A 26,897-nucleotide genomic window follows, 5' to 3' on the forward strand; every position below is an offset into this window, starting at 1 on the left:
CCATCCTAACTGGGGTGAGATGGTATCTCAATGTAGTTTTGATTTGCATTTCCCGAATACTGAGTGATGTTGAGCATTTTTTCGAATGTCTGTTGGCCATTTGGATATCTTCCTTAGAGAAATGCCTACTTAGCTCTTTTGCCCATTTTTTAATTGGGTTGCTTGTTTTTTTCTTGTAAAGTTGTTTGAGTTCCTTATATATTCTGGATATTAATCCTTTGTCACATGTATATTTTGCAAATATTTTCTCTCACTCTGTTGGTTGTATTTTAACTCTGTTAATTATTTCTTTTGCTGTGCAGAAGCTCTTTAGTTTGATATAATCCCATTTGTTTATTTTTCCTTTGGTTGACCGTGCTTTTGGGGTCGTATTCATGAAGTCTGTGTCCAGTCCTACTTCCTGAAGTGTTTCTCCTATGTTTTCTTTAAGAAGTTTTGTTGTTTCAGGGTGTATATTTAATTCTTTAACCCATTTTGAGTTGACTTTAGTGTATGGTGAAAGGTATGGGTCTAGGAGTTGATAAATGATTTCAGCACAGTAGCAGGATACAAAATCAACACACAAAAATCAGTAGCATTTTTATTCTCCAACAGTGAACATGCAGAAAGAGAAATTAAGAAAGCTTGCCCATTTACAATAGCCACCAAAAAAAATAAAATACTTAGGAATTGAGTTAACCAAAGATGTGAAAAATCTCTATAATGAGAACTACAAACCACTGCTGAGAGAAATTAGAGAGGATACAAGAAGACGGAAAGATAACTCACGCTCTTGGATTGGAAGAATCAACATAGTGAAAATGTTCATACTACCCAAAGTGATATACAAATTCAATGCAATCCCCATCAAAATTCCAATGAAATTTTTCTCAGAAATGGAAAGAACTATCCAGACATTTATATGGAATAACAAAAGACCACACATAGCCAAAGCAACTCTGAGTAAAAAAAAATGAAGCTGGAGGCCTAACACTACCTGGCTTGAAACTATACTACAAAGCTATAATAACCAAAACAGTATGGTACTGGCATAAAAACAGACACACTGATCAATGGAATAGAATAGAGAATCCAGAAATCAACCCACACACCTACAGCCATCTGATCTTTGACAAAGGCACCAAGCCTGTACACTGGGGAAGAGACCGCCTCTTTAGCAAATGGTGCTGGGAGAACTGGATATCAATATGCAGGAGAATGAAATTAAGCACACATGTATAAATAGACATAACTGTGCTTCTTCTATATTAATTATTAAAGATTATATAATTCAATGATATTTAAATTGTCACAAATATCCCAACTTCAGTAAGAAATAAATAAAGCAGAGAAATATATCCTAGGACATCCAAAAAGGGAGGTAAAGAAGAGGAACAGTTGTGGTATTAATATCATTATAAATTCAAAAAAGCTAGAAGACACATAATTTAGCATCTTGGGCTAAGCTAGGGGTGAGGACAGCAACTGTACAGAATTTAAAGAAAGTAGAGAAAGAAGGTCTTTGTGTTTAGATGGGGAAGGGTCCTACAAAGAGAACTGCAAACTGGATCAAGGCAAGTTCTAAAACTTGGAAAACACTGGTTTTCCAAGAAACATGTGATCATTCTCTTATCCTCATAAAATAATGTGGGCTTTTAGCCAGAAGATAAGGCACACAAACATATTTTTAACTCCTTCAGATATTCTAAAACACTTATTCTTTTTCCCTTTTTAAAAAATTTTATCAATATACAATGTAGTTGATTTTCATGTCACTTTACCAATTCCTCTTTCCCCCCTCTCTCTCCCCTGCCCCATCAACATCATGTCTATTCACTTGTCTTAACAAGTTCAAGGAATTGTGATTAATAAGGGATGAGTGGCCCTGGTAAACTCCCGTCCCTGTCCTTCCCATAAAATTTTTTATCACTCCTCAAATCCACAACACATCATGCTGCTTTCCTTTTAACTGATAACTTATTTCCACAGTGAATTAAGAGAAAAGTTTATTAGATATGCAAGTCCATATATTTACCCCCAATTCAGAGAAAAAAAAAAAGATGTTTCTAGTCCTGTCTATGACTAACGCTGCCCACCCAGGGTCTAGATTTCACCCATTCATACCTCCTCCAGGAAAAGGTGTTTGGTTTTGTTTCTATCTTTTCCCCTCTTCAGCATTTCCTTGTCTCCATCATAGCTCTCTGACTCTTTCCTTAGCACAAATATGTCAAGCCTGTTTGACTCCATATACTGTCTCCTTTCCTTCACAGTCAAAATTCTGCCAAAAGCAGGCAATATTTGTCATCACTATTTCCTCACTTTCCAACAGCTCCTTAACTGACTAAAATTTGGCATCTTGTTCCCTTTAATCTACTAAAATTAAGCCTAAGTGACAAATTCTTTGTCACTTTTTACAGTCTTTATCTTAACTGACTTCTGTGACATTCCATTCTACTCATATTTCCCTCCTTCACTTCCTCCTGTTCTTCTTTCCACTGTGTACCCACCTCCTCAACAGCACACTCCTCTTTCTCCAACACACCCATCTCACCCATCTTACCTGCTACTGTTATACACTATCAGGATAAGTTTTCTAACAAAAGGGGTTTTCAAACTTTTGAGTCTCAGGAATCCTCTAACAACTCTTAAATTAAAATTGCTGAGGACCCAAGAAAGCTTTTATTTTTGTGGGTTACAACTACTGTTATTCACCATTTTAAGATTTAAGAGAAAAAATTTTATAACAGTAGAATATACAATCTATAAATCATCAGAGTGATGATGTCATCACAAGTCATATAGTCTCTGGAAATAATACTGTAAACTCACGAGAGAATGAAAGTAAAAAAGCCAAATAATACCTTAGCAGTGTTACGAAAAACCATTTTAACCCAGTGAACCCCCTGAAAGAGTCTCAGGGGGAAAGGATCTACAAATCACACTTTCAGATCCGCTTATCTACAACCAAGCCTTCAATTAACATCTATGCCAAAGACTCCCACGCCTTCATCTCTAGCCTGATCTCTTTCCTGAACTCCTGATAGTTTTTACTGCCTACAGTACCATCTCCACTTGTTTCCACAGGTATTCAAACTCAGTATTGTCCAGAATTCAACTCATTACCTTGTATGCCAAACCTATTCATCTTCCTTCTGTGTTGCCTATCTCAAAGGCACTAAAGCTAGATACCTTTAAATCTAGTTATACAATCATAGGCTCCTCCCTTTCCTTCTTTATGCTAATTCAAAGGCATCAAACCCTACTGATTCTACTTTTTAAATCTAGTGGAATGTGGGAACTTGTTTGAAATACAAACCCCTACCCCAGACCCACTGACATAAGAATAGAAGTGACTAACTGATTTGCGCATCAAAGCATGGGAAGCATGGCCCTGGATGGTGACAGTCTCAGTAACCAAAGTAAGAGAATCTGAAGAAGTCAAGCCCAAAGGCAGACCTGAGAACCTCTTTCACTTCAAGTTTTTCCTAACAGTAAACCTTGGAGGTTTAGAGTTTTGTTAAAAGAAGAAAGTATTCCTTAACTAAGTGAACTCATCTTTCACCTCCCTCCAATCCTATCCTCTACATTGCCACCTGTGGGAGCCTTTTACAACTCTACCTTGTCTTTTGTTTCCCCTGTTTGAAGGGCTCTCCATTACCTTCCACTTCCATGGTAAGTCCAAACTGCATACCATGAAATACAAGAGCCTTCAAAACCCTATCTTTCACCCTTCTTGTATATACTTCCTATACCAAAGTTAGCAAACCAGTGGAATCACCTAGGCAGCTTGGTATTTTTAAAAGCTTCTCAGTTGATCTAAAGTTCAGTGGGGGCTGAGACTCACTGCCCTATGTCTTGAACATTTTTATTCTACAATCCTACATTTAGAAATAAAAGTCAAATTCATATATAAAGTAATTCATATACAAACTGAAATTAAAATTTCAGTTGAAGTAGATTCTGTCAACCTAACAGTGACTATTAGAAGCTGTTCTGTTTTAACAATAAGAGGACAGAAGAAAAACAGAAAGATTCTGGATGTCTGAAAAGACAACTGGGTAGGAAGACACAAAGTAGGGAAAGGGGATATTAATGACCTAAAATCATCATAAATCCTAAAAGTATGTCAACAGATAATGCCCAATTGATGAAGCAAAATAGGATATGCATATTACTTATATTAAAATATGAAAATAAATACCAGGAAGAAAAGCTGAAAGATCTGAGGGTGGAGTAAGCGTGGGTGGGAGAAGACAGATATTTACTTTAAAATAAACCTTCTAGTCTATTTGCCCACAAAAACTATTTTTTTTTTAAATGTAATGAATCAAGGGATGGATTACCAAAAGAATAAATGACATCAGAAGACAATGGAATACTACATAAACTTTACTACTAGGTGTACCAGGAAAAACAGAAGTATTTCTATCCCGCAACGGTTTACTCCGCAAAACTTTACCTAATTATTATGAATACTTGTATTTTAATGTGTATAAAATTTCACCCCAAGGGAATTTATTAAGGTACCTACCTATATAAAGTCTGCAAATCATTTTCCAGATAAACAACTTCTTAAATGGAAAGATAAACCAAAAATAATCATAAAAAAGCTGCTTCTTTGAATCTTAAGGAAAATGCATAATCTGTAGTCATTTCCAAAATATTGTGCCACTAGACTTAATCATTAATTTTTTTAAAATCCCAGATATAGAACACAGAACAAAAGCTAAAAGATTTATCGAGGTTTTCTATTGCTGCCCCAAATGTCAAAACTTCTATACAAATAAGACTAAGTACATCCAATGGTTAACCAAACTGTGTTTCATTGCAACTGCCACTATGATCTTTAAAAAATTTTTTAAACCAAAAATATAGCCAACAGTGATCCTTGGAATTTTGTAGAGGGAAGTGGAATTTTCTTACAGACTGATTCCTCTGAAAGAATCCAAATACTACATCTATAACTTATATTGGGAATACAGGTACCTATAAAGAACATAGAAAGATATCACTGTTATAGGTGATCTAACTTTGACTGTGTTTTGCTATTTTTAAAAAACATCTATCAAAAACACCATATTTGGTGAATAGAATAGGGAAATATCTAAAATTATCTTATTGCCCTTCATAGCACAAAAGCCTATGAAAGAGACATGTGAAACTACTAAATATAACCAATTCTGTGAAAATATCAAGAAATGTTCCAAAGACAAGGAAATAAAAAGTGAAAACATTCTTGATATAGTTTTAAAACTGTACTTTGACTAGAGCTAAACCTAAAATTTTTAAGGATTTAGTGTTTAAGTGCGTTAATCTGAAAAAAAACTAAACTATAATAATCTGGCACTACAGGGGCTACTAACGCTTACCTCAAGGGAACCTACTGCAGATAAAGTCCCGTCACTTGCACAGTCCTTTCAGCTGCCTGCCAGTTGTCTCTGTGGAAGGGAAAGCCTGATGAGTGAGAGCCCTATGCCACACTCCTTTGGAGTGTCAGGGTGCCTGCCTAGAACTGCATAAAACTGTCTACTTAGAGATTCCTATATGCTTTCAATAACACAGGGCTAAAAAGATGCCACCTTTGAAGTTCCCTTTCCACTGAACAATGAAACCAAATGCCTAGGAGTTACTGACTGCTAATGACCTACTGATATTATCAAGGTGATATGTCTATACTAACCCAAGCAGGAAAAAGACTAAAATGGATCAAGCAGAAATAAGTTAACATCGACAGGGAAAGTACGCACACACATACACATAAATGTTAAAAAGTGACAGAACTGTATAATCTGAGGAGAGAAAAGGCTGTATCTGCAAAAAGTGAAGTTGTAGCATCAACAAATGAATGCTAGAACCCAAAGAATTTCCTGTCTACCCATTTTTAAAAGATACCATCAAGTATAGCATATTCAAAGTGAACTATACCATGAACCTGAATGGCTACTTATAGAACCCCATGTATTTTCTTGTCGGGGTCAATAAGTGGGTGGGTGGGGAGGGAATTCCTCAGATTTTTCTTAATATTAAAAGTGAAAACCAGCAGCATGATTCTACAAGAAATTCTATAAAGAGGAAAAAAAATGTATAATTGTATCTCAGAAAATACAAAACCCCTTACTCAGGATCAAACTAAGAGGGAAGTATAACAAGAAATAATAGAAAACTGTGAAACCCAATGTATCTGAAAAACCACCTTCATCTCACAGAATTACAAATGGCTAATAACTATCCTCCACTGAGATCATCTGCACATCACTAATACACAAGTTCAACTACGTAACAAAAGAAACTATATTTTCTTTCTAATGCCAAATACTCATACAGTTTCCAAACAAATGTTGTGCTTCATAAGGCAGAACAAAATACTCCTATAAGAAACTTTAAAAGTATTAACCTTTGGCACAAGAACTGATGAAGAAAAAAAGCACCTATTTAATTAAGAAGGTAATTCCAGCTTCTACTTTAATAGTATCATATTTAAAATGAAATTACTTTATAGACAATACAGTTGAAAAAAAATTTTTTAAATGTAATTACTTACCTCTGATTCTTTGTCACTTAAAGATCCTAAGCTTCCAAAACTGTGATTAGAGCTTTCATTATTTGTTGAGGCCTGTTAAAAGATTTTTAAGAAGGTAAAAATTAGAGGTAATTTTAAATAAACATATTATAAAGTATATAATCTATATTCACAAATAAAAATAAAGTATGATTTCTTGCAGCAAGAAAGTCAAATGAAGTAAAAATACGAAATACCAAGTTCTTAACACTATAAATATCTTGTAAAGTTTTAAATAATCAAAGTTCTGCTGTTTCAGGAGCTGACTTGTATTAGTTGATTTTTTAGAAAACCAGTTCAAGAGCAAAGAATTCAGCCATTGTTAGGGTAACAAGACCCCTAAAATTACTACCCAATGTATATAAACTAATGCTTCCATTAACCAAAATTATCACCTGTGCTCCTCAGGTTCCCTTCACAATTATCAAATTCCATTACATGTCACATACATACCCCTTTGCCTTTCTTCATATTAAAAGACCGTCCTCGTTTTTTTGTTTTGACTTAATCTTCAAAGAAAATCTTTTATCATCTCGACAAATTTAATTGCTTTGTTCAAGAATTTCTCTATTTCCTTGACAATATTTTTGAACTATGACAAACAGAAATGAGCTATCATTCTGTAGGATGACCTCTGCGTTGTTTCTAGTATGCTTCTATAATGGTTATTTTGTTGTGGACTTTGTTGTGCCATCAGTACATTAGACCAATGTCTTCCAGGAATGTTTACACCAGATGCTGACAGGGTATGGCATATAATATGCCAAAAATAATACATGAATTAACTTCGTGTATAGGTAGGCCAGTTGACATCCTCGTTTCCCTTCCATTTGTAAGAGTAGTTGCTAATGCTACTATCTTTGAGTTGAAAGTTGTTCTATAATTATCCTTAGATACATTTCCAAACTGATAATCTGAGTCACTGCATACACGTCCATCACTATGCTGCAGACCGGAAAGGCTGTTTCCAAGACTGGATAGCAACACAGAAAGTTATAATCTAATTATGGCAAGATTATCAAACTTGAAACAAATTACACCAACAACAGCACTAAGAAGTGATAAATTACAAAGATTCTGGGACAATGGAAGCAGTGGTAAAGTGTTTGGGCATATGTAAACCCCCACAAAAAAAGTACAAAACTAAACAGTAAACCAAAAACCCACAGACAACATTTACAACAAAACCAGGCAATAAGAATCTCCACAAAATCCCCCCAAAATAGCAGGTGGGGACAAATCACCAACAACCAAAAAACCTGCATGGTATCACTATCTGTATGGGAGGACACAGAAAGAAACAGGGTATCTTTGAGAACTGAGAACAAGAGACTCTCAAAACAGCAACAGGTATTCACCAAAACCAGCACATTGATTTGAGTGCAGAAGCTATAAATCAGAAAAATTTTGCCCTTTCAAATAGTAATGTAGTGCAAGGAGTAGCACAATGAGTATAAATTACTGGGTGTGGAATCAAAATCGAGCACAATAGGTACAACAACAATAAAAGAGAGATTATCCAGATAAAAGTGCAGAAGGGAAAAAAGCCTGGAAATCTCAGAAAGCAAATGCCAGTTTTGAAGAGTGCCCAAAAACAACAGCAGAGGGAGCTCTGTAAGAAAAGCCATCCTGAAGCACACCTTCTCCTTTGTGTCCAGGAAACCCAATTTCACATAAAAGTAAGCAACAGAAAATAATGTAGGTCAAGCGCTGGTAGGTTAGCTCAGCTGGTTAGAGCACGGTGTTGATAACACCAAGATCAAAGGTTTTGATCCCCACAATGGCCAGCCATCAAAAAGAAAATGATATAAAGTCAATCCCTTAAATTTACTTTAAGAAAAAGGAAAATAAGGTACAAACTAAGATCCTCATAATAAAAGTACACCAAGAACCAAGAACACACACACCCACAAAATAGGTGGAAACTGTAACTTACTATTTCAAAATGAGCTAAAAGACATTACAAAAATGATTCAAGACATGAAAGAAAAACATAAATCAGATTTCAAAAAATTCAGAAATAAGGTAACACAACTCAGAAAAGCATTAGAAATAAAATTAGTCTCAGAAATGAAAAGTAAACCTGAATGAACCAAAGAGCAACTATGTACAGCAGACAATGCTTGAAGAGAACTAAAAGGTAAAAAGGAGGAACATCTTTGAAAACAAAAGAAATAAGGAAACAGAAAGTATCTGAGAGAAAGCAACAACTAGTGAAGCAACAAAGATTCAACACACACGTTAACAGAAGTCCTGAAGAGTACTAAAACAAGAAAATAGTAACTGCAACTCAAGAAAACTTCTCTGAAAAAATTTTTAATTGAAACTGATTGATGCAACACACACCCAAGAATATCAACCCAGAAGGCCAGCATCAAATTTTTCAGACATAACACTTTATGCCAGAAAATGGAGAAACATATTTAAGATATTCAAAGAAAGAAATACGAGCAAAGTGTTTTATATTCAGTAAAATTAACTTTTAACACATTGAAGGCACAGATGACTGTTGTCAAAATGTAAACAATCAGGAAATACTGCTCCCATGAACCCTTTTTAAAGAATCTACTAGAGAACATGCTTCAGACAATCAAAATGAATAGTCTCATCAGTCTAAGAACTGAAGGCAAGCAATAATATTTACATGTTGATAAAGATGAAATGAGAACTACAAGGGAAAGAATATTAATATTTAATGGTTAAATGCATGCAAAGTTGTTAATTGTATAACATTTTTATAACTGGGGGATGAAATGTGTGGAAAGCGCACACACAAAAAATTTTTTTGGCTGTTTTCACTGGTCACTTTGGTCATTGTGATAGAATGAGTATTGTTATTTGGAGACTGCTGTGTGTGATACAGAATGAAGTAAATAAATAATTATGAGATATTCTATCATCTACTTTATGTCCTTGAGAACCACAATTCTTAGTAAAGAAAAAAGAAGATGCAGAGATTTAAAAAAAAAAAACTTACAGTCCTGAATTTGAATAAGTGTCCATATAAATTTATGATAATTTTATCTTTTAAAACAAACAATAAAAATATATAGATTCCATCACCAGCAAAACAGAATACCTCACATCAGACCAATATCTCCACAGACAACTATAAATTCTGGAAAAAATACAAAAAACAACTACCTGAACACACTTGAGCAATCAATAGTAGGCAGAATCTAGATAAAACACTTGAAAGAAGGAAATACTTCTGGGTGGATTTCTTGTTTTTATAACTTTTGCCAGAGGGAAGGCCCTGAGAGTCAGAGCTGCACAGAGCAGCTGAAACTTGAATCAAAACCTGCATCTTACTTGCCTGAAAAACCAGATTCAGGCTACCAAAGCAGCTGTAAATTAAGGAGGGACATGCTGGAAAATGAAGTATAACAAAGGGATATTCCCAAATTCTTCATATTAACTGTGCCTACATCTCTGGCTGCTCACTGATCTATGCAAGAGTGCTTCAGACTCTAAGCAGCCCAGATAAGACTAAAACAACTGAACAGAGATGTCAGTTGCTGCCCTCTGGGAACATACAGTTTACATTTTAGCTGAGCCAACTTAACTGCCTGCTAATACAAACAAAAACAAAAAAAAATCAACACTCTCCAGAAGAATATACCAAACCCCAGAGTCATTATAATGTGTCATTCACACAGTGTGCAGGATATAATACAAAATCTAAACATATGAAGAAATAAGAAAAGGTGACCCACACTCAAGAGAAAAGATAATTTAATAGAGACCAACCACAAGGTAACACAGCACTGGAATCAGCAGATAAAGATCTTAAAGCACCTATTATAAGTATGTTCAAAATAACAATGGAAAATATGCTTGAATAAATGAACAAACTGGAAATTTCAGCAGGGAAATGCAAACTGTAAAAAAGAGCTAGATATAAATTCTAGAATGGAAAATTTCACTCTGTAAAATAAAAAAACCACTGGATGGGTTTAACAGCAGAATGGAGAAAGACAATACTAAAGGAAGGTCAAAAGAAATTATTCAAACTAAAGAACAGAGAGAAAAACATTAAAATATAATATCAGTTGGACACAACTAAGCAGTCTAACATACATGTAACTGAAGTCACAGGAGGAGAGAAAAAGGAGCAGAAGAAATATTTTAAGAAATGAAAGCCAGAATATTAAAAATTTGGTGAAGACATAAATTTAGATTGAAGAGCTCAGTGATTCCCTCAAGGAGAATAGTACAAAGAAAACCACACCTATGAACATCATAGTCAAACTGCTGAATACGAAAGATAACAAAAATTCTTGAAAGCAGCCAGAAAAAGCACACATGAGAACAAAAAAGGATAAAAGTGACAGCTACTTTCTGGTCAAGATGGTGGAGTAGACGGTTCCTAGTGTTGCTCGCTCTCACAAAACAACCGACTAGCAACCACTGAAAAGCAACAAAAGGAGACGTGAGATCTGCACCAGAACAGGCAAGAGCAGCGTGCCATGGGACCCCAGTCCAGGCCAGTGTCTGCCGCCCAGGGAAGCCTGAGAGCCTCGGGGCCCACACACTACAAGACAGCCACACCGGAAAAGGCAGGCACTGCAGGACCTTCAGCCCAGGGTGGTCCCCACTGCTTACAGGGACTTACAAGCCTCAGGGCCCACATGCCCTGAGACAGCCATGCAGGAACAGACAGGCGTCATGGGACTCCCAGCCCAGGCTAGTTCCTGCTGCACAGAATTGACAAGTCCCTTCAGGATCCAAGCCAGACATCAGGGTGAAGTGAGTGGACTGTGATACCCCCTGCCACAATGACAAAACACCAAAGGGAAGATAACAGAAATATGAAAAATCAAGAAAGTACATCACCACCAAAGGAAAACAATAACTTTCAAGCTCAAGGTCCTATAGAACAGGAAGTGTTTGAAATGACTGACAAGGAATTTAAAGCAACAATTCTAAGGAAACTGAGATACAAGAAAACTCAGACAACACAATGAAATGAGAAAAAATATACAGGATCTGAAAGAAGAAAAGTACAAAGAAATCAATGCCTTGAAAAAGAATAGCAGAGCTAGTGGAGCTGAAGGATTCATTCAACAAAATAAAAAAACATAACGGAGAGTATAACCAGCAGGCTAGAAGAAGTGGAAGAGAGAATTTCTGACCTGAAGACAGGCTGTTTGAATTAACACAGGCAGACCAGAAAAAAGAAAAAGGAATTTAAAAACCTGAAGAAAATCTAACAGACAATCTTAAGCGCTCAAATATCTGAATCATGGGTATTACAGAAGGGGAGGAAAAAGGAAATGGCATTGAAAACATATTCAATGAAATAATAGCAGAAAACTTCCCAGGTATTGGGAAAGCCACAGATCTCCAGATTCAGGAGGGCCAAAGATTCCCTAACATATTCAATCCAAAAAGGTCCTCTCCAAGACATGTGATAGTCAAACTGGCAAAACTCAAAGACAAACAGAGAATCTTAAAAGCTGAAAGAGAGAAGAAGCAAGTCACCCATAAGGGAGACCCAATCAGAATAACATCAGACTTTTCATCAGAAACACTAAAAGCCAGAAAAGAATGGGATGATATATTCAAAACACTAAAAGACAAAAATTGCCAGCCAAGAATACTTTACCCAGCAAGGCTATCCTTCCAAAATGAAGGAAAAATAGTGTATTTCTTAGACAAAAAAAACCTGCGGGAGTTCACTACCACGTGACCAGCCTTACAAGAAATTCTCAAGGAAGTACTGGGTTTGACACCTCATAAACAACCTTCACTGCCATGAATACTCAAGAAAGAACAAAACCTACCAGCAAAAAAAAAAAATGCTAACACTAAAGAAAAAACACTGTTTATCTACCACCCCAAGAAACCAACAAATACAGAAGACAAACAGAAAATTAAGAAAGAAATGAAAAAAAAAGTACATAAGACATCTAAACAAAAATCAGTAAAATGCTAAGAGTAAATCAACACCTTTCAATAATAACTCTAAATGTGAAGTGATTAAATTCCCCACTCAAAAGACACAGACTGACTGACTGGATTAAAAAGATGGACCCAACCCTATGCTGTCTTCAAGAGACTCACCTGACCTGTAAAGACACACATAAATCAAGAGTGAAAGGATGGAAAAAGATATATCATGCAAATAGAAATGAAAAACAAGCTGGAGTAGCTATTCTCATATCAGATAAAATAGACATTAAAGCAAAAACCATAAAAAGAGATCAAGAAGGCCACATAATAATGAAAAAAGGATCTAACCATCAAGAAGATTTATAACAATCATAAATACATACACACTCAATGTAGTAGCAGCCAGATTTACAAAGCAAACACTATTACATCTAAAGAAGGAGATAGACACTAACACCATAATAGCAGGGGACCTGAACACCCCACTCTCAACATTGGACAGACTGTCTAGACAAAAAAATCAATAGAGAAACAGAAGATCTAAACAACACTTTAGACCATGTGGACTTGGCAGATATCTACAGAACATTCCACCCAACGACCTCAGGATATTCATTTTTCTCATCAGCACAAGGAACATTCTCCAGGACAGATCACATGTTAGGTCACAAAGCAAGTCTCAACAAATTCAAAAAATTTGGAATTATCCCATGTATTTTTTCCAATCACAATGGATTAAAATTAGAAATCAATAACAAAAGAAACTCTGTAAACTGTACAAACACATGGAAATTAAACAACAGTCTACTTAATGACATATGGGTCCAAGAAGAAATCAAACAGGAAATCAAAAAATTTCTTGACACTAATGAAAAGAATGACACATCATACCAAAACCTGTGGGATACTGCAAAAGCAGTACTGAGGAGGAAATTTATCGCATTAAATGCTTACTTCAGAAGAATGGAAAGATGGCAAATAAACAACCTAACGCTTCACCTTAAAGATCTGGAAAAACAAGAACAATCCAAACCAAGAGTTAGTAGATGGAAAGAAATAATTAAGATCAGAGCAGAACTAAATGAAATAGAAACAGAAAAACAATACAAAAAATCAATGAAACAAAAAGATGGTTTTGTGAAAAGATAAATAAAATTGACAAACCTTTAGCAAGGCTAAGAAAAAAAGAGAGAAGACCCAAATAACAAAAATTAGAAATAAAAAAGTGAAATTACAACTGACACCTCAGAAATACAAGAAATCATTAGAGACTACTATAAACAACTATATGCCAACAAATTTGAAAATCTGGAGGAAATGGATAAATTTCTGAACACATACAAACTACCAAAACTGAGCCAAGATGATACAGAAAATCTGAACAGACCGATAACAATAAAAGAGAATGAAGCTGTTATCAGAAGACTCCCAACAAAGAAAAGTCCAGGACCAGATGGATTCACTGCAGAGTTCTACCACACCTTCAAAGAGGAACTGATACCAATTCTCTACAAACTCTTCCAAAAGACTGAAACAGAGCCCATTCTCCCAAACTCATTCTATGAAGCAAACGTCACCCTGATACCAAAACCAAAGACACATCAAAAATAGAAAACTACAGGCCAATATCCTTGATGAATATAGTGCAAAAATCCTCAACAAAATACTAGCTAAAAGAATACAGCAACACATACACAAAATTATACAGCACGATCAAATGGGATTTATCCCAGGGATGCAAGGTTGGTTCAACATATGCAAATCAATAAATGTGATACACCACATCAATAAAAGCAAAGACAAAAACCATCTGATCATCTCTATAGACAAAAAGCATTTAACAAAATTCAACGTTCATTCATGATAAAGACTCTTTACAAGTTAGGTATAGATGGAAAGTATCTCAACACAATTAAAGCCACATATGATAAGCCCACTGCCAATATCATTCTGAACAGGAACTAGCCAATGATGCTCACTCTCACCACTACTATTCAACATAGTGTTGGAAGTACTAGCCAGAGCAATCAGAGAAGAAAAGAAAATAAACAGCATCCAGATTGGAAAACAGGAAGTCAAACTCCCCCTGTTTATGGATGATATGATCCTATATATTGAACAGCCTAAAGCCTCTACAAAAAAACCCCTAGAGTTGATAAATGATTTCAGTAAAGTTACAGGATACAAAATCAACACAAAAAAAATTAGAAGCATTTCTATACTCCAACAGTGAACATGCAGAACGAGAAATCAAGAAAGCTAGCCCATTTACAATAGCAACCAAAAAAATAAAATACTTAGGAATAAAGTTAATCAAAGATGTGAAAAATCACTGTTGAGAGAAATTAAAGAGGACACAAGAAGATGGAAAGATATCCCATGCTCTTGGATTGGAAGAATTAACATTGTGAAAATGTCCATATTACCCAAAGTGATCTACAGATTCAATGCAATCCCCATCAAAATTCCAAGGACATTTTTCTCAGAGATGGAAAAAGCTATCCAGACATTTATATGGAACAACAAAAGACCACGCATAGCCAAAGCAATCTTGAGCAAAAAAAATGAAGCTGGAGGCATAACACTACCTGACTTTAAACTATATTACAAAGTTATAATAACCAAAACAGCATGGTACTGGCATAAAATGAGACACACAGATCAATGGAATAGAACAGAGAACCCAGAAATCAACCCATACACCTACAACCATCTGATCTTTGATGAAAGCGGCAAGTCCACACACTGGGGAAGAGACTGCCTCTTCAATAAATGGTGTTGGGAAAACTGGATATTCATATGTAGGAGAATAAACTAGAACCATACCTCTCACCATATACCAAAAGCAACTCAAAATAGATTAAAGAATTAAATATACATCCTGAAACAATAAAACTCCTTAAAGAAAACATAGGAGAAACACTACAGGAAGTAGGAGTAGGTACAGCCATCATGAGTAGGACCCCCAAAGCACAGGCAACTAAAGGTAAAATAAACAAATGGGATTACATAAAACTAAAAGCTTCTGCACAGCAAAAGAAACAATCAACAGAGTGAAAAGACAACCAACAGTGGGAGAAAACATTTGCAAAATATACATCGAAGGATTAATTCCAGAATATACAAGAAACTCAAACAACTTTACAGCAAAAAAACAAATTACCCCAATAAAAAATGAGCAATGGAGCTAAACAGACATTTCTCAAAGGAAGATATACAAATGGCCAACAGACACAAGGAAAATGCTCAACATCACTCAGCATCCATGAAATGCAAATCATGACCACTTTCAGATATAATCTCACTCCAGTCAGGATGGCTAATATCCAAAAGACTGAGAAGGATAAGTGCTGGAGAGGTTGTGGAGAAAAAGGAACTCTTATACTCTGTTGGTGGAGCTGCAAAATGGTGCAGCCTTTATGGAAAATGGTATGGAGGTTCTTCAAACAATTACAGATAGATCTACCATATGACCCAGCTATTCCACTGCTGGGAATATACCCAGGGGAATGGAAATCATCATGCCCAAGGGATACCTGTACTCCAATGTTTATTGCAGCACTATTTACAATAGCCAAGAGTTGGAACCAGCCCAAATGTCTGTCAGATCAGTGGATAAGGAAACTGTGATATATCTACACAATGGAATACTATTCTGCCATAAAGAAAAATGAAATATTACCATTTGCAGCAATGTGAATGGATTTAGAAAAAATTATATTAAGTGAAATAAGTCAGGCACAGAAAGAGAAATACCACATGTTCTCACTTATTTGTGGGAGCTAAAAATAAATAAATAAACACACAAACAAACAAAGGGTGGGGAGGGGAAGAAGACACAACAATCACAACAATTCCCTAAACTTTTTAAGACATGGGGGTGGGGGAGTGAGGGAGGGGGGAAGAGGAACGTGTAAGGGGTCATGAAAATCGAATACAACATATATTGAGAAGTTAAAATTTTAAAAAAAAGTGACTGCTGACTTATCATCACAAATACTAGAGTTCAGATTTATTGTCCTGAAATGGTGAGCCCAGGAGAACTCTGGACTGAGGCAAAGTTCAGGAAATAGAAGGGATTAAGTCTACTTCTACACTAAATGAAGAGACTTCTATCCCTCTTTCCATGCTCAATTCTAGAAGGTCAGCAGCCAAACTTATGCTCCACAGGTAAGAGATTGTAAAAATTTCTCTCTGGGAAAACAGACCATCTCAAGAGACAAGATTTACAAGACACCAAGAGTTGTAATTCCCCCGGAGAAATGACTCAGCCAGATCATCCTACTGCTAAACTCGTTAGTTAAAAAGCCTTGCCTACTCACACAAAGCTTCCAAAAAGTGTTTAAATGCCTAATGCATAGGTATGAACAAAGTCCAACATCACTATATACCTGAAGAAATACAAAAAGTAAAAAGGAAATGGAAACAGTCTAGGCAGAAGGAAAAAAACTTCATACACAAATATAAAAGTTACTAATATCCTCATAACAGCAAGCTATAAAAATGAAATATTTAGAGAACACCCCCCCCACACACAAAAAGCTCCTGAAAATATAACTGAAATGGAAAGAAAAAAAAAAAGATGGACTGAAAGACAAAGTTCAAGAAATCTTCCCAAATTCTTTCCCCAAAAAGACTCAAAAAACTGGAAGAAAAAAGAAAACTAGAGGTCCTGGTCCAAATAATGAGAGTTCCAGAACAAAGAACAGGAAAATTGAGGAGCTGAAATTACCTAAAACATAATTCAAGAAACTGTTCCAGAACTGGAAAGAAAGAGTTTCCAAAATGGAAGGATATACTTTCTTGAACTAAACACATTGGTTCAAAGAAGACCACACCAAGGCACATCATAATAAAAAATTTTAAATGCTAGAGATAAAGATAAGATCCTCAAAGCTTACAGAGAAGAACAAATATGTCACTTACAAAGGATCAGGAATCAGAATGGCTCTGGAGTACTCATCAGTAATACTAGAAACTGGAAGGCAATGGAACAATGCTTTCAAAATTCAGAGAAAATGATTTCCAACCTAGAATTCTACTCAGATAAACTAACAACCAGTGGGAGGAGGAAAACATGCAAAGTCTGGAAAAATTCACTACCCATGTACCTGTACCTGTTCTCAGGAAGTGACTAGATAATCTGCTCCACTAAAAATAAATAAACCAACAAAAAGAAGATATAAGATACAGGAAACAGGAGCTCAAATAGGACATAAACAAAAGAAATTCCCATGCTTATCAAGAAGGGTAATTCTAAGATGACAGACATCCCGGAGAAACAGAGCTACTAGTCTAGGTAAGAGGAGAAGAATGAAGGATTGAAGGATAAGAAGAGAAGAATGAAGGGGGAGGGGAGGATGTCTTAAAAAAAAGAAAAGAGGGCATCCAGATTGGAAAAGATGAAGTCAAACTGTCCCTGTTTGCAGATGACATGATCCTATATATCGAACAGCCTAAAACCTCTACAAAAAAACTGTTGGAATTGATAAATGATTTCAGCACAGTAGCAGGATACAAAATCAACACACAAAAATCAGTAGCATTTCTTTTCTCCAATAGTGAACATGCAGAACGAGAAATCAAGAAAGCCTGCCCATTTACAATAGCCACCAAAAAAATAAAATACTTAGGAATTGAGTTAACCAAGGAGGTGAAAAATCTCTATAATGAGAACTACAAACCACTGCTGAGAGAAATTAGAGAGGATACAAGAAGATGGAAAGATATTCCATGCTCTTGGATTGGAAGAATCAACATAGTGAAAATGTCCATACTACCCAAAGTGATATACAAATTCAATGCAATCCCCATCAAAATTCCAAAGACATTTTTCTCAGAAATGGAAAAAACTATTCAGACATTTATATGGAACAATAAAAGACCACGAATAGCCAAAGCAATGCTCAGCAAAAAAAATAAAGCTGGAGGCATAACACTACCTGACTTTAAGCTATACTACAAAGCTATAATAACCAAAACAGTATGGTACTGGCATAAAAACAGACACACTGACCAATGGAATAGAATAGAGAATCCAGAAATCAACCCACACACTTACTGCCATCTGATCTTTGACAAAGGCACCAAGCCTATTCACTGGGGAAGGGACTGCCTCTTCAGCAAGTGGTGCTGGGATAACTGGATATCGATATGCAGGAGAATGAAACTAGATCCATACCTCTCACCGTATACTAAAATCAACTCAAAATGGATTAAGGATTTAAATATACACCCTGAGACAATAAAACTTCTTAAAGAAAACATAGGAGAAACACTTCAGGAAATAGGACTGGGCACAGACTTCATGAATACGACCCCAAAAGCACGGGCAACCAAAGGAAAAATAAACAAATGGGATTATATCAAACTAAAAAGCTTCTGCACAGCAAAAGAAACAATTAAAAGAGTTAAAAGACAACCAACAGAGTGGGAGAAAATATTTGCAAAATATACATCTGACAAAGGATTAATATCCAGAATATATAAGGAACTCAAACAACTTTACAAGAAGAAAACAAGCAACCCAATTAAAACATGGGCAAAAGAGCTAAGTAGGCATTTCTCTAAGGAAGATATCCAAATGGCCAACAGACATATGAAAAAATGCTCAACATCACTCAGCATCCGGGAAATGCAAATCAAAACCACATTGAGATACCATCTAACCCCAGTTAGGATGGCTAAAATCCAAAAGACTATGAATGATAAATGCTGGCGAGGCTGCGGAGAAAAAGGAACTCTCATACATTGTTGGTGGGACTGCAAAATGGTGCAGCCTCTATGGAAAATGGTATGGAGGTTCCTTAAACAATTGCAAATAGATCTACCATACGACCCAGCCATCCCACTGTTGGGAATATACCCAGAGGAATGGAAATCATCAAGTCGAAGGTATACCTGTTCCCCAATGTTCATCGCAGCACTCTTTACAATAGCCAAGAGTTGGAACCAGCCCAAATGCCCATCATCAGATGAGTGGATACGGAAAATGTGGTACATCTACACAATGGAATACTACTCAGCTATAAAAACGAATGAAATACTGTCATTTGCAACAACATGGATGGACCTTGAGAGAATCATATTAAGTGAAACAAGTCAGGCACAGAAAGAGAAATACCACATGTTCTCACTTATTGGAGGGAGCTAAAAATTAATATATAAATTCACACACACACATACACACACACACACACAAACCGGGGGGGGGGGGAAGAAGATATAACAACCACAATTATTTGAAGTTGATACAACAAGCAAACAGAAAGGACATTGTTGGGGGGGAGGGGGGAGGGAGGAGGGAGGGAGGTTTTGGTGATGGGGAGCAATAATCAGCCACAATGTATATCGACAAAATAAAATTTAAAAAAAAAAAAAAGAAAAAGAAAAGAAAGGGAGTAAGGGAATAGTGTGTGTGTGTGTGTGTGTGTGTGTGTGTTTTCTTTTGGCAGCTGGCCACTATGGGGATCCGAACCCTTGACCTAGGTGTTAGCAACACTGCACTCTAACCAACTGAGCTAACTGGCCAGCCCAGTAATGTATATTTTAAAATACTGAGAGATTCACACACCTCTGCTGGACAGAATATGGATGATTACACTGAACGCTAAAAAACTGAAGAAATAAGTCAACTATTAACTCTAGGGAAACAAACCATTATAGAAAAGAAGAAATGTAATAACAGAATCTTAAATGTCTCAGCCATGAATAAATTTACAGTCATAATATAAACAGTGAATTACTGATCCAACCAAAAATTGAAATATACCAAAATTAGTATGGGGGCAGGGAAGTATTTCTGTAGGGGTAGAAGGTTGGATCATTTAAGAGAGTTGACTCACCTTCTATGATAGAAAGTCAATTACTATCTAAAACTGAAAAAGAAAAAGAACTATAATAATCTTATTTTGAAATACAGACAAAACACATACAATAAAAAGCTACAAGGTAAAAGGGACTGTCTCTGGGAAGACAAAATCTACAATTGGAAGGATGGGACAAGATTCTACCAATTTTCATTATAGGCCTTACAGAAAAATTTAGCTTTTGAAACTATGAACATAGATTGTGTGACTTTAACCCTTCTTGATTTGTCAAAATTCTTTTCATATTCTGTTATGAATCTTCTATGATTTGCTTTTTTACTCTCTTACTGTGTCATCTGAATACAGTTAACATTTATCAAATGTTTTCCTTTAAACTTTTTGTCACCCATTTATGAAATATCTGTCAATCCAAAGTCATAAAAATAGTCTATTTATGCTTATTGAAGATTTATTGCTTTATCTTTCACACTTAGATCCACGATTCATCTGGAACTGATTTTTGTATCTTGTTAAGAGTTGAGGGTTGAGTTATTTACTTTCCCATATGAACATCCGATTGATCCAGCACATCTATTATAAAGATTATCCTTTCCCCATTACATCACAGTATCACCTCTGTCATAGATCAAGTTACTATAAATTAATGGGTCTGTTGATGGATTCTATTCTGTTTTCTTAGTCTGTTTTTCTATCCTGTGTCAGTATCACACTGACTTAATTACTCTATCACTCTAACTTTATCATATTTCTTGGTATCTAATAGTGTAATTCTCCCAGCTTTGTTATTATCCCTTAGGACTGTGTTGACCATTCTTGGCCTTTACATTTTTATATAAATTTTGGAATTAGCTTGTTAATTTCTATCCTCCCAAAAATCCTACTGGAATTTTAATTGGGATTGCACTGAATCTATAGATCAATTTAGAAAGTGTAACTTTATAATTTTGAGTCTTCCGATTCATGAATATTGCATCTCTCATTTATTTAGGACTTCTTTGATATCTCGGTGTTTTACAGTTGTCAGTTAAGACGTTTTGAGTATCTTTTGTCAGATTTATTTCAAGTATTTTCTATACTGCTAGACATGGTATCGCTCTAAAACTTAATTTTTCACTTTGTTGTTGGTATGTTGAAATATAACTGATTTTAGTATATGATTTATATTCACTGACTTTGATTAATTTACTTATTAGTTTTAATTATTTGTAGGTTCCTTATTTTTTTTTTTCCTGTGTCACAATCATGTTATGGGAATAATCTGTATCTCTTGATATGGGTGCTGGTTACATGACTGAAAACTCATTGAGCTTATGATATGTGTGCATTATGATCTTATGATATATGTATTATTATGAGCTGATATGTGCATTGATACATGCATTACTATGAGCTTATAACGTGTGCCATTATTCTATGTGTACTGAAGAGGACTATTTATAAGCTCCATTATTTATTTGAATTATTTTTCATTACCATTTTAGTGGAAAGTCATCAAAACCTTGAGATTTCCCTAGTTACTCCTTTTAGAAAATAATTTACATGAAAAGTTAATAGTCTCAGAATTAATTCTCTATCAATAAAAAGTATTTTTCCTAACCCCACTGTAACTCTACTTTATAAGGCTTACATTGGTAATCCTGTTAATAATCCAATAAAAAGTATTTAAACTAGCAGATATGTGTTTTTCCTAAAGACTGTTAAACTAAATTAAAAACTAATTTCCTCAGTTGCACTAGCCACATTTTAAGTCCTCAGAAGCCACATGTGGCTAGTGGCTACATAGTAGGCCATCCATATATAAAACATGGCCATCATTCCAGCAAATTCTATTGGATGGACTTGCTATAGACCTGGGGCCAGCAAATTATGGCCACCATCTGTTTTTATAAATAAAGTTTTATTGGAACAGAGGCCACACTCATTTGATTATATATGGTCCACTGCTCTAGTGCTAAACGGCAGAGTTGAGTTGAGCGGTTGCAACAGAGACAATATGACCTACAAATATTAACCAGATATTAACTACCCGTCATTGTATAGAAAAAGTTTGCCAACCTCTACTACAGCTCATACAAAAATCAGTGTGTGCGTGTGTGTGTGCATGCATGTGTGTGTGTGAGAGAGAGAGAGAGAGAACACTCAAGAGGAGATAAGAGTTAAAGAGTGCAATGCTATATTTCACCAAAAGATGCCCCCACCTAACCAGACATAATCTAATCCAAAAATTCCTTGCTTCCCTAAAAAAGCATTGTCCTAAAATTGGGGTTTGAAATTAAAGTCTTATGATACAAAACACAGCAAACATTTCCCACTTTAGGTCTTTAACATCCATTCCAATTTCACAACAGCACCCAGCACCATGGTTTCTTTTTGGAGAATTGCCCTGTCCTTATATTTTTGGTGGGACTATAAGTCAACCTGCCCACCTACTACAGAAATTCTAACGAGGGTTCTTCTTCCATATATACTCTCCACCCATGCTTATAGTCAAGAAAACAAAGGGATAGCACAAAACCAGCACTAAACTAATCAACACTCTCTTCTAGAATTTTGGATTTTGAGGGAGTGATGTAAGCATGGGATGCGGGCATCTTTTTTTTTTTTTTTTTTAATTCAGTGGAAACATAACAATCAGAAGGATGAGCAACTCCTGCTGCACAGATGCCCACAGTTGCCCTGGTTCCTGTCCAAGTCGGGTTTTCCAGGCCTCTGAACCATTCTGCAAATTGCTTGATATCTGGCCAGTAACTTCCCTTCTTTGCTTAAGGTACCTAGAGTTGGTTTTTTTTCTGCAAATAAAGTCCAATAATTGATATAAAATATAACAACTTTAACAATAGTTTAGTAGAAAATCTGGAGTGGACAAAAGTAGAAAACAAAGTCAAATGTCTTAAAGATAAAGACGACTTGTTCATCTGACATTTTTTTCAAAGGGACACATCAGATATTTTGACTAGGACCAGCTCTAGGCAAGACTGTAAAAGAGGCTAAGTTTTCGTTCATACCCACATTCTCAGTCAGCACCACCATTATTCTGTTCCTGCCTAACAAGTTATCAATTAATTCTAAATATTATTCAAGGTGTTTAGATTTCAGCTTACGCCTGTGAGTATAAAGGGAAAACCTGTTATATGCTTCCACTTCCCCAAGCATCTCTTTAGTTCACTGATATATCCCAAAATATCCATTCATTATGCCAGTGGATTTAGTGACAATGCTTTATATTTAAACAGAATTTTTTTAAATATGAGTTTAACTTACAAACTGCTAAGACCACCCTCCTACCCCCACGTACAAAGTAATGAATATGTGAAGACAAGGTATGTCCACCTGCAAGTTACCAAACTATGCTTGCTTTCTCGTGGCTGTACTGGAATAGACTATGAGATATCTAATGGCAGAGACTTTGTTCTCTGTCTGCAAACCAAGGATACTAAATGAAATCTTACACATAATGAGTACGTTAAAATACATGGTGAGGGAATAAAGCAACTAGATGGGTTTTTTGTTGGGGTTTTTTTCCCCCCTTCATGTGATATTATCAGCTTAGAAGTAAGGGAAATTAGTAAACTAACTAAACACTGGCCCTATTTTCAGTTCTAAAGAGCTTGCTGGTCCTGGCTAGTGCTAAGAACATACTATATAGAACATGTATTAGGTGAGTCAGAAGGACCACATGACTCCATGGGAGGAACTCCAAGCATAATTCCAATTTTTTCCTCTAGTACTCTATACAATATAGGCAAGTCTCAAAATTTGCCTTTTTTAATTGCCTCAGACTCCAAAGTTACCAAACCAGGGCTAGAATCAGGATATACCATTTTTATTTCTTACAGTAACATTATTTCACTTCAAAAAAAACCGAGTACATAGTAGACACAGAAGCCAAGTGCTGAGACTACTGAGATATGCCACAGTCCTTTGTCCTCAAGGACTTAGTATAGTGTGAAACAAATAATTAAAATGTGATGGGATAAATTCTGTTTGGGTACACACGGGTATCAATAAAAGGATATAGGAGGTCCACCAAATTTGGATTTGGGCAATCAGGTAGGAAGAAGTTATCAGAGAAACATTCTTAAAGTGATGCCTGATCTGATTCTGGACATTTAAATAGTGGTGAGTCTGATGAGAAAGGGCGATAAGGGCATTAGAAGCAAAGTAACTTGCATGTTCAAGGGAAAGAAGATGTGAAAAACCATGTTAGTTTAAGGAACCACAATAGTTTGCTATGACTGCAGCAAAGCATGAATATGAAGAAAAGATGCATGAAATTGGGCTACATAGGTAAGGCAAGAATCTGAAAAACCTTATAATGATAAATAATTTGACCCTGATCTTAAAAACTATGTGAAAACATTTAAAAATTTCTAACAAGGTTGTATGTAATCAGATGTACCTTTTAGAAAAATCAATCACACTGGGAAGATGGTAGCCAGAGCATGCATTTCAGGCTCACTTTCTCTCCCTCTGGAGAAAATTCAACAGTAAGATACACCAGCAGCTATGATATATATTTCTTTTCTTCTTTTGGGGAGGTATGGGGTAGAGGTAGAGTTGGAAAGATTAGTAAAGAATAACTAGACCGCAAAAGTGATTCCAGTCACAACTGGACAGCTTCTGAATGCCAATGTTAACAAGCCTTGGAGAACCAAAAACATAGAACAAGGAAAACAGGAGCAGGCCTGCCTTTCTGACCAAACCTATGGTGAAGAATGTTAATCCCAGGGCTGCTTGAGGGTCTGACAGCAGACCTGAGTTGCTCACTTCTACATAACGTGAAGACATCTGCCCTCACCGACCTGTACATGTTTCTTAGAAACCATCTGATTGCTACTAACACCATGAGCATGTAAAGAAACACCTTTGAACCTCACCACCAACCAATCTACCACTACTGAGAAGATCCACCAGCCTAACCAGAGTGGATACAGTGTGGAAACCCTCACCAACTGAACACAAGCTGGCAAGAAAATATTACAGGTAATTTAAGAAGCCTAATTAGTTTGCAAGAGAGAGCCCCAGCCAATCAGAATAGTTGGTTAGAACATGATGTCGTAACACCAAGGTCAAGGGTTCAGATCCCCAAACAAGCCAGTTACAAAAAAACCAAAAACCAAAAAACGAAAAAACCAAAAATAGACTAGGTGGCACAACTGAAGCAGAAATTGAGGTAACAGCAGAAACAGATCTTTTAAAAATATATTATGAGAATTTTTAAGTAGCTATAATTAGAGATAAAAGAGTTGATAGTGAAACACAACTGCAAAAATTTAAATTCCGTAAAAATGAGAAAAAACACTGCTAGAAACTAAATCAGTAATAAAGGAAATGAAGTAGAATTAGCCCATGACATCAAAAATATGAAGAAACTGAAATCATGAGTTTTAAAAAAGATATACAAGATATCTGGGGACCTACTATGAAAATAACTGGTATTTCAGGAGGGAAGAAACAAATTAAGAAAAAACAACAATCAAAGAAATATTAAGAGCCAAAGAAAAACTAAAAACTAGAAGACATCAAAAAGTGTCTTACAGACTACTGAGATACTATGAGAAAGCAAAAGAAAGGCATTTCCAAACAACCAAACTCAAAAAATATGGCAGTATGTATTCAGTATTCATGCTTAAAAGATGAATACTGTAAGGATTTAAAAAACCCTCAAACTAAATCTTTAATTTTGTCTAAAGTGGAAGAGAGAGCAGCAGATATGGGTTTATGTATGACTGCTATAAAGATTTGTTGCAATTCACTAATATGCAGAAATTGAACAACACACTCCTAAATAACCAAAGGATCAAAGAAAAAACATCAAGGGAAATTAGACAAAACTTTGAGATGAATGAAAACAAGAATACAGCATACCAAAACATATGTGATGCAGCTAACGCTTACAGGGAAATTTATAGCTGTGAATGCCTATATTAAAAAAGAGATCTCAAATCAATAATCTAACTGCCCATCCAACACACTACAGAAAAAAGAAGAGTAAACTAAAATGAAAGCAAGCAGAAGGAAGGAAATAATAAATATTAGAGCTGAAACAAACAAAATAGAGAACAGAGAAAAATCAACAGAACCAAAAATTGGATCTTTGGAAAGATCAAGAAAATTAACAAATTTTTAGCAAAACCTACCAAGAAAAGAAAGAAAAAAGACTCAAATTACTAAAATCAGGAATAAGAGAGTACGTTACTACTGACTTACAGAAATAAGAATTACAAAAGAATATAATAAAAAGTTTCATCACAATAAATAAGACAACCTAGATGACATGGACAAATTCCTAAAAAGACACAAGCTACTGAAACTGATTAAAGAAAAATAAGCATCCCCAATAAAACACTAGCAAACCAAAGTCAACAGCACGTTAAAAGGATTATACACCTTGATCAAGTGGGATTTATCCTTGAGATGCAAGGGTGTTTCAACACACACACTCAATAAATGTGACACACCACATTAACCAAGTGAAGAATAAAAATCATGATCATCTCAATAGATGCAGAAAAAGCATTTGACAAAATTTAACGTCCTCTCATCACAAAACTCTGAAGAAATTATAGAAGGAATATACTTCAACATATTAAAAGCCATACATGACAAGCCCACAGCTAATATTACGCTCAAGG

General features: G+C 35.6%; 1 protein-coding gene across 2 annotated transcripts in view; it reads right to left on the minus strand.

The window, feature by feature from the left end:
* TLK1 (tousled like kinase 1) overlaps positions 1-26,897 on the minus strand; it is a 130,214-nt gene that overhangs the window by 61,118 nt on the left and 42,199 nt on the right. The window contains exons 1-2 of one of the 2 annotated variants that reach the window (XM_063089933.1): positions 6,521-6,590; positions 5,349-5,417 (exon numbers count right to left, since the gene is read on the minus strand). Coding sequence is in view for 1 of the 2 variants with exons in the window: in XM_063089928.1 (XP_062945998.1) it covers positions 6,521-6,592 (72 nt within the window). In the remaining variant the exon portion in view is untranslated. Of the gene's footprint in view, positions 1-5,348; positions 5,418-6,520; positions 6,593-26,897 lie in introns of those variants that run through there. The other variant, XM_063089928.1, reaches the window with a different exon arrangement.

Source organism: Cynocephalus volans, chromosome 1 (genome assembly GCF_027409185.1).
Source record: "Cynocephalus volans isolate mCynVol1 chromosome 1, mCynVol1.pri, whole genome shotgun sequence".
Taxonomy (NCBI): domain Eukaryota; kingdom Metazoa; phylum Chordata; class Mammalia; order Dermoptera; family Cynocephalidae; genus Cynocephalus; species Cynocephalus volans.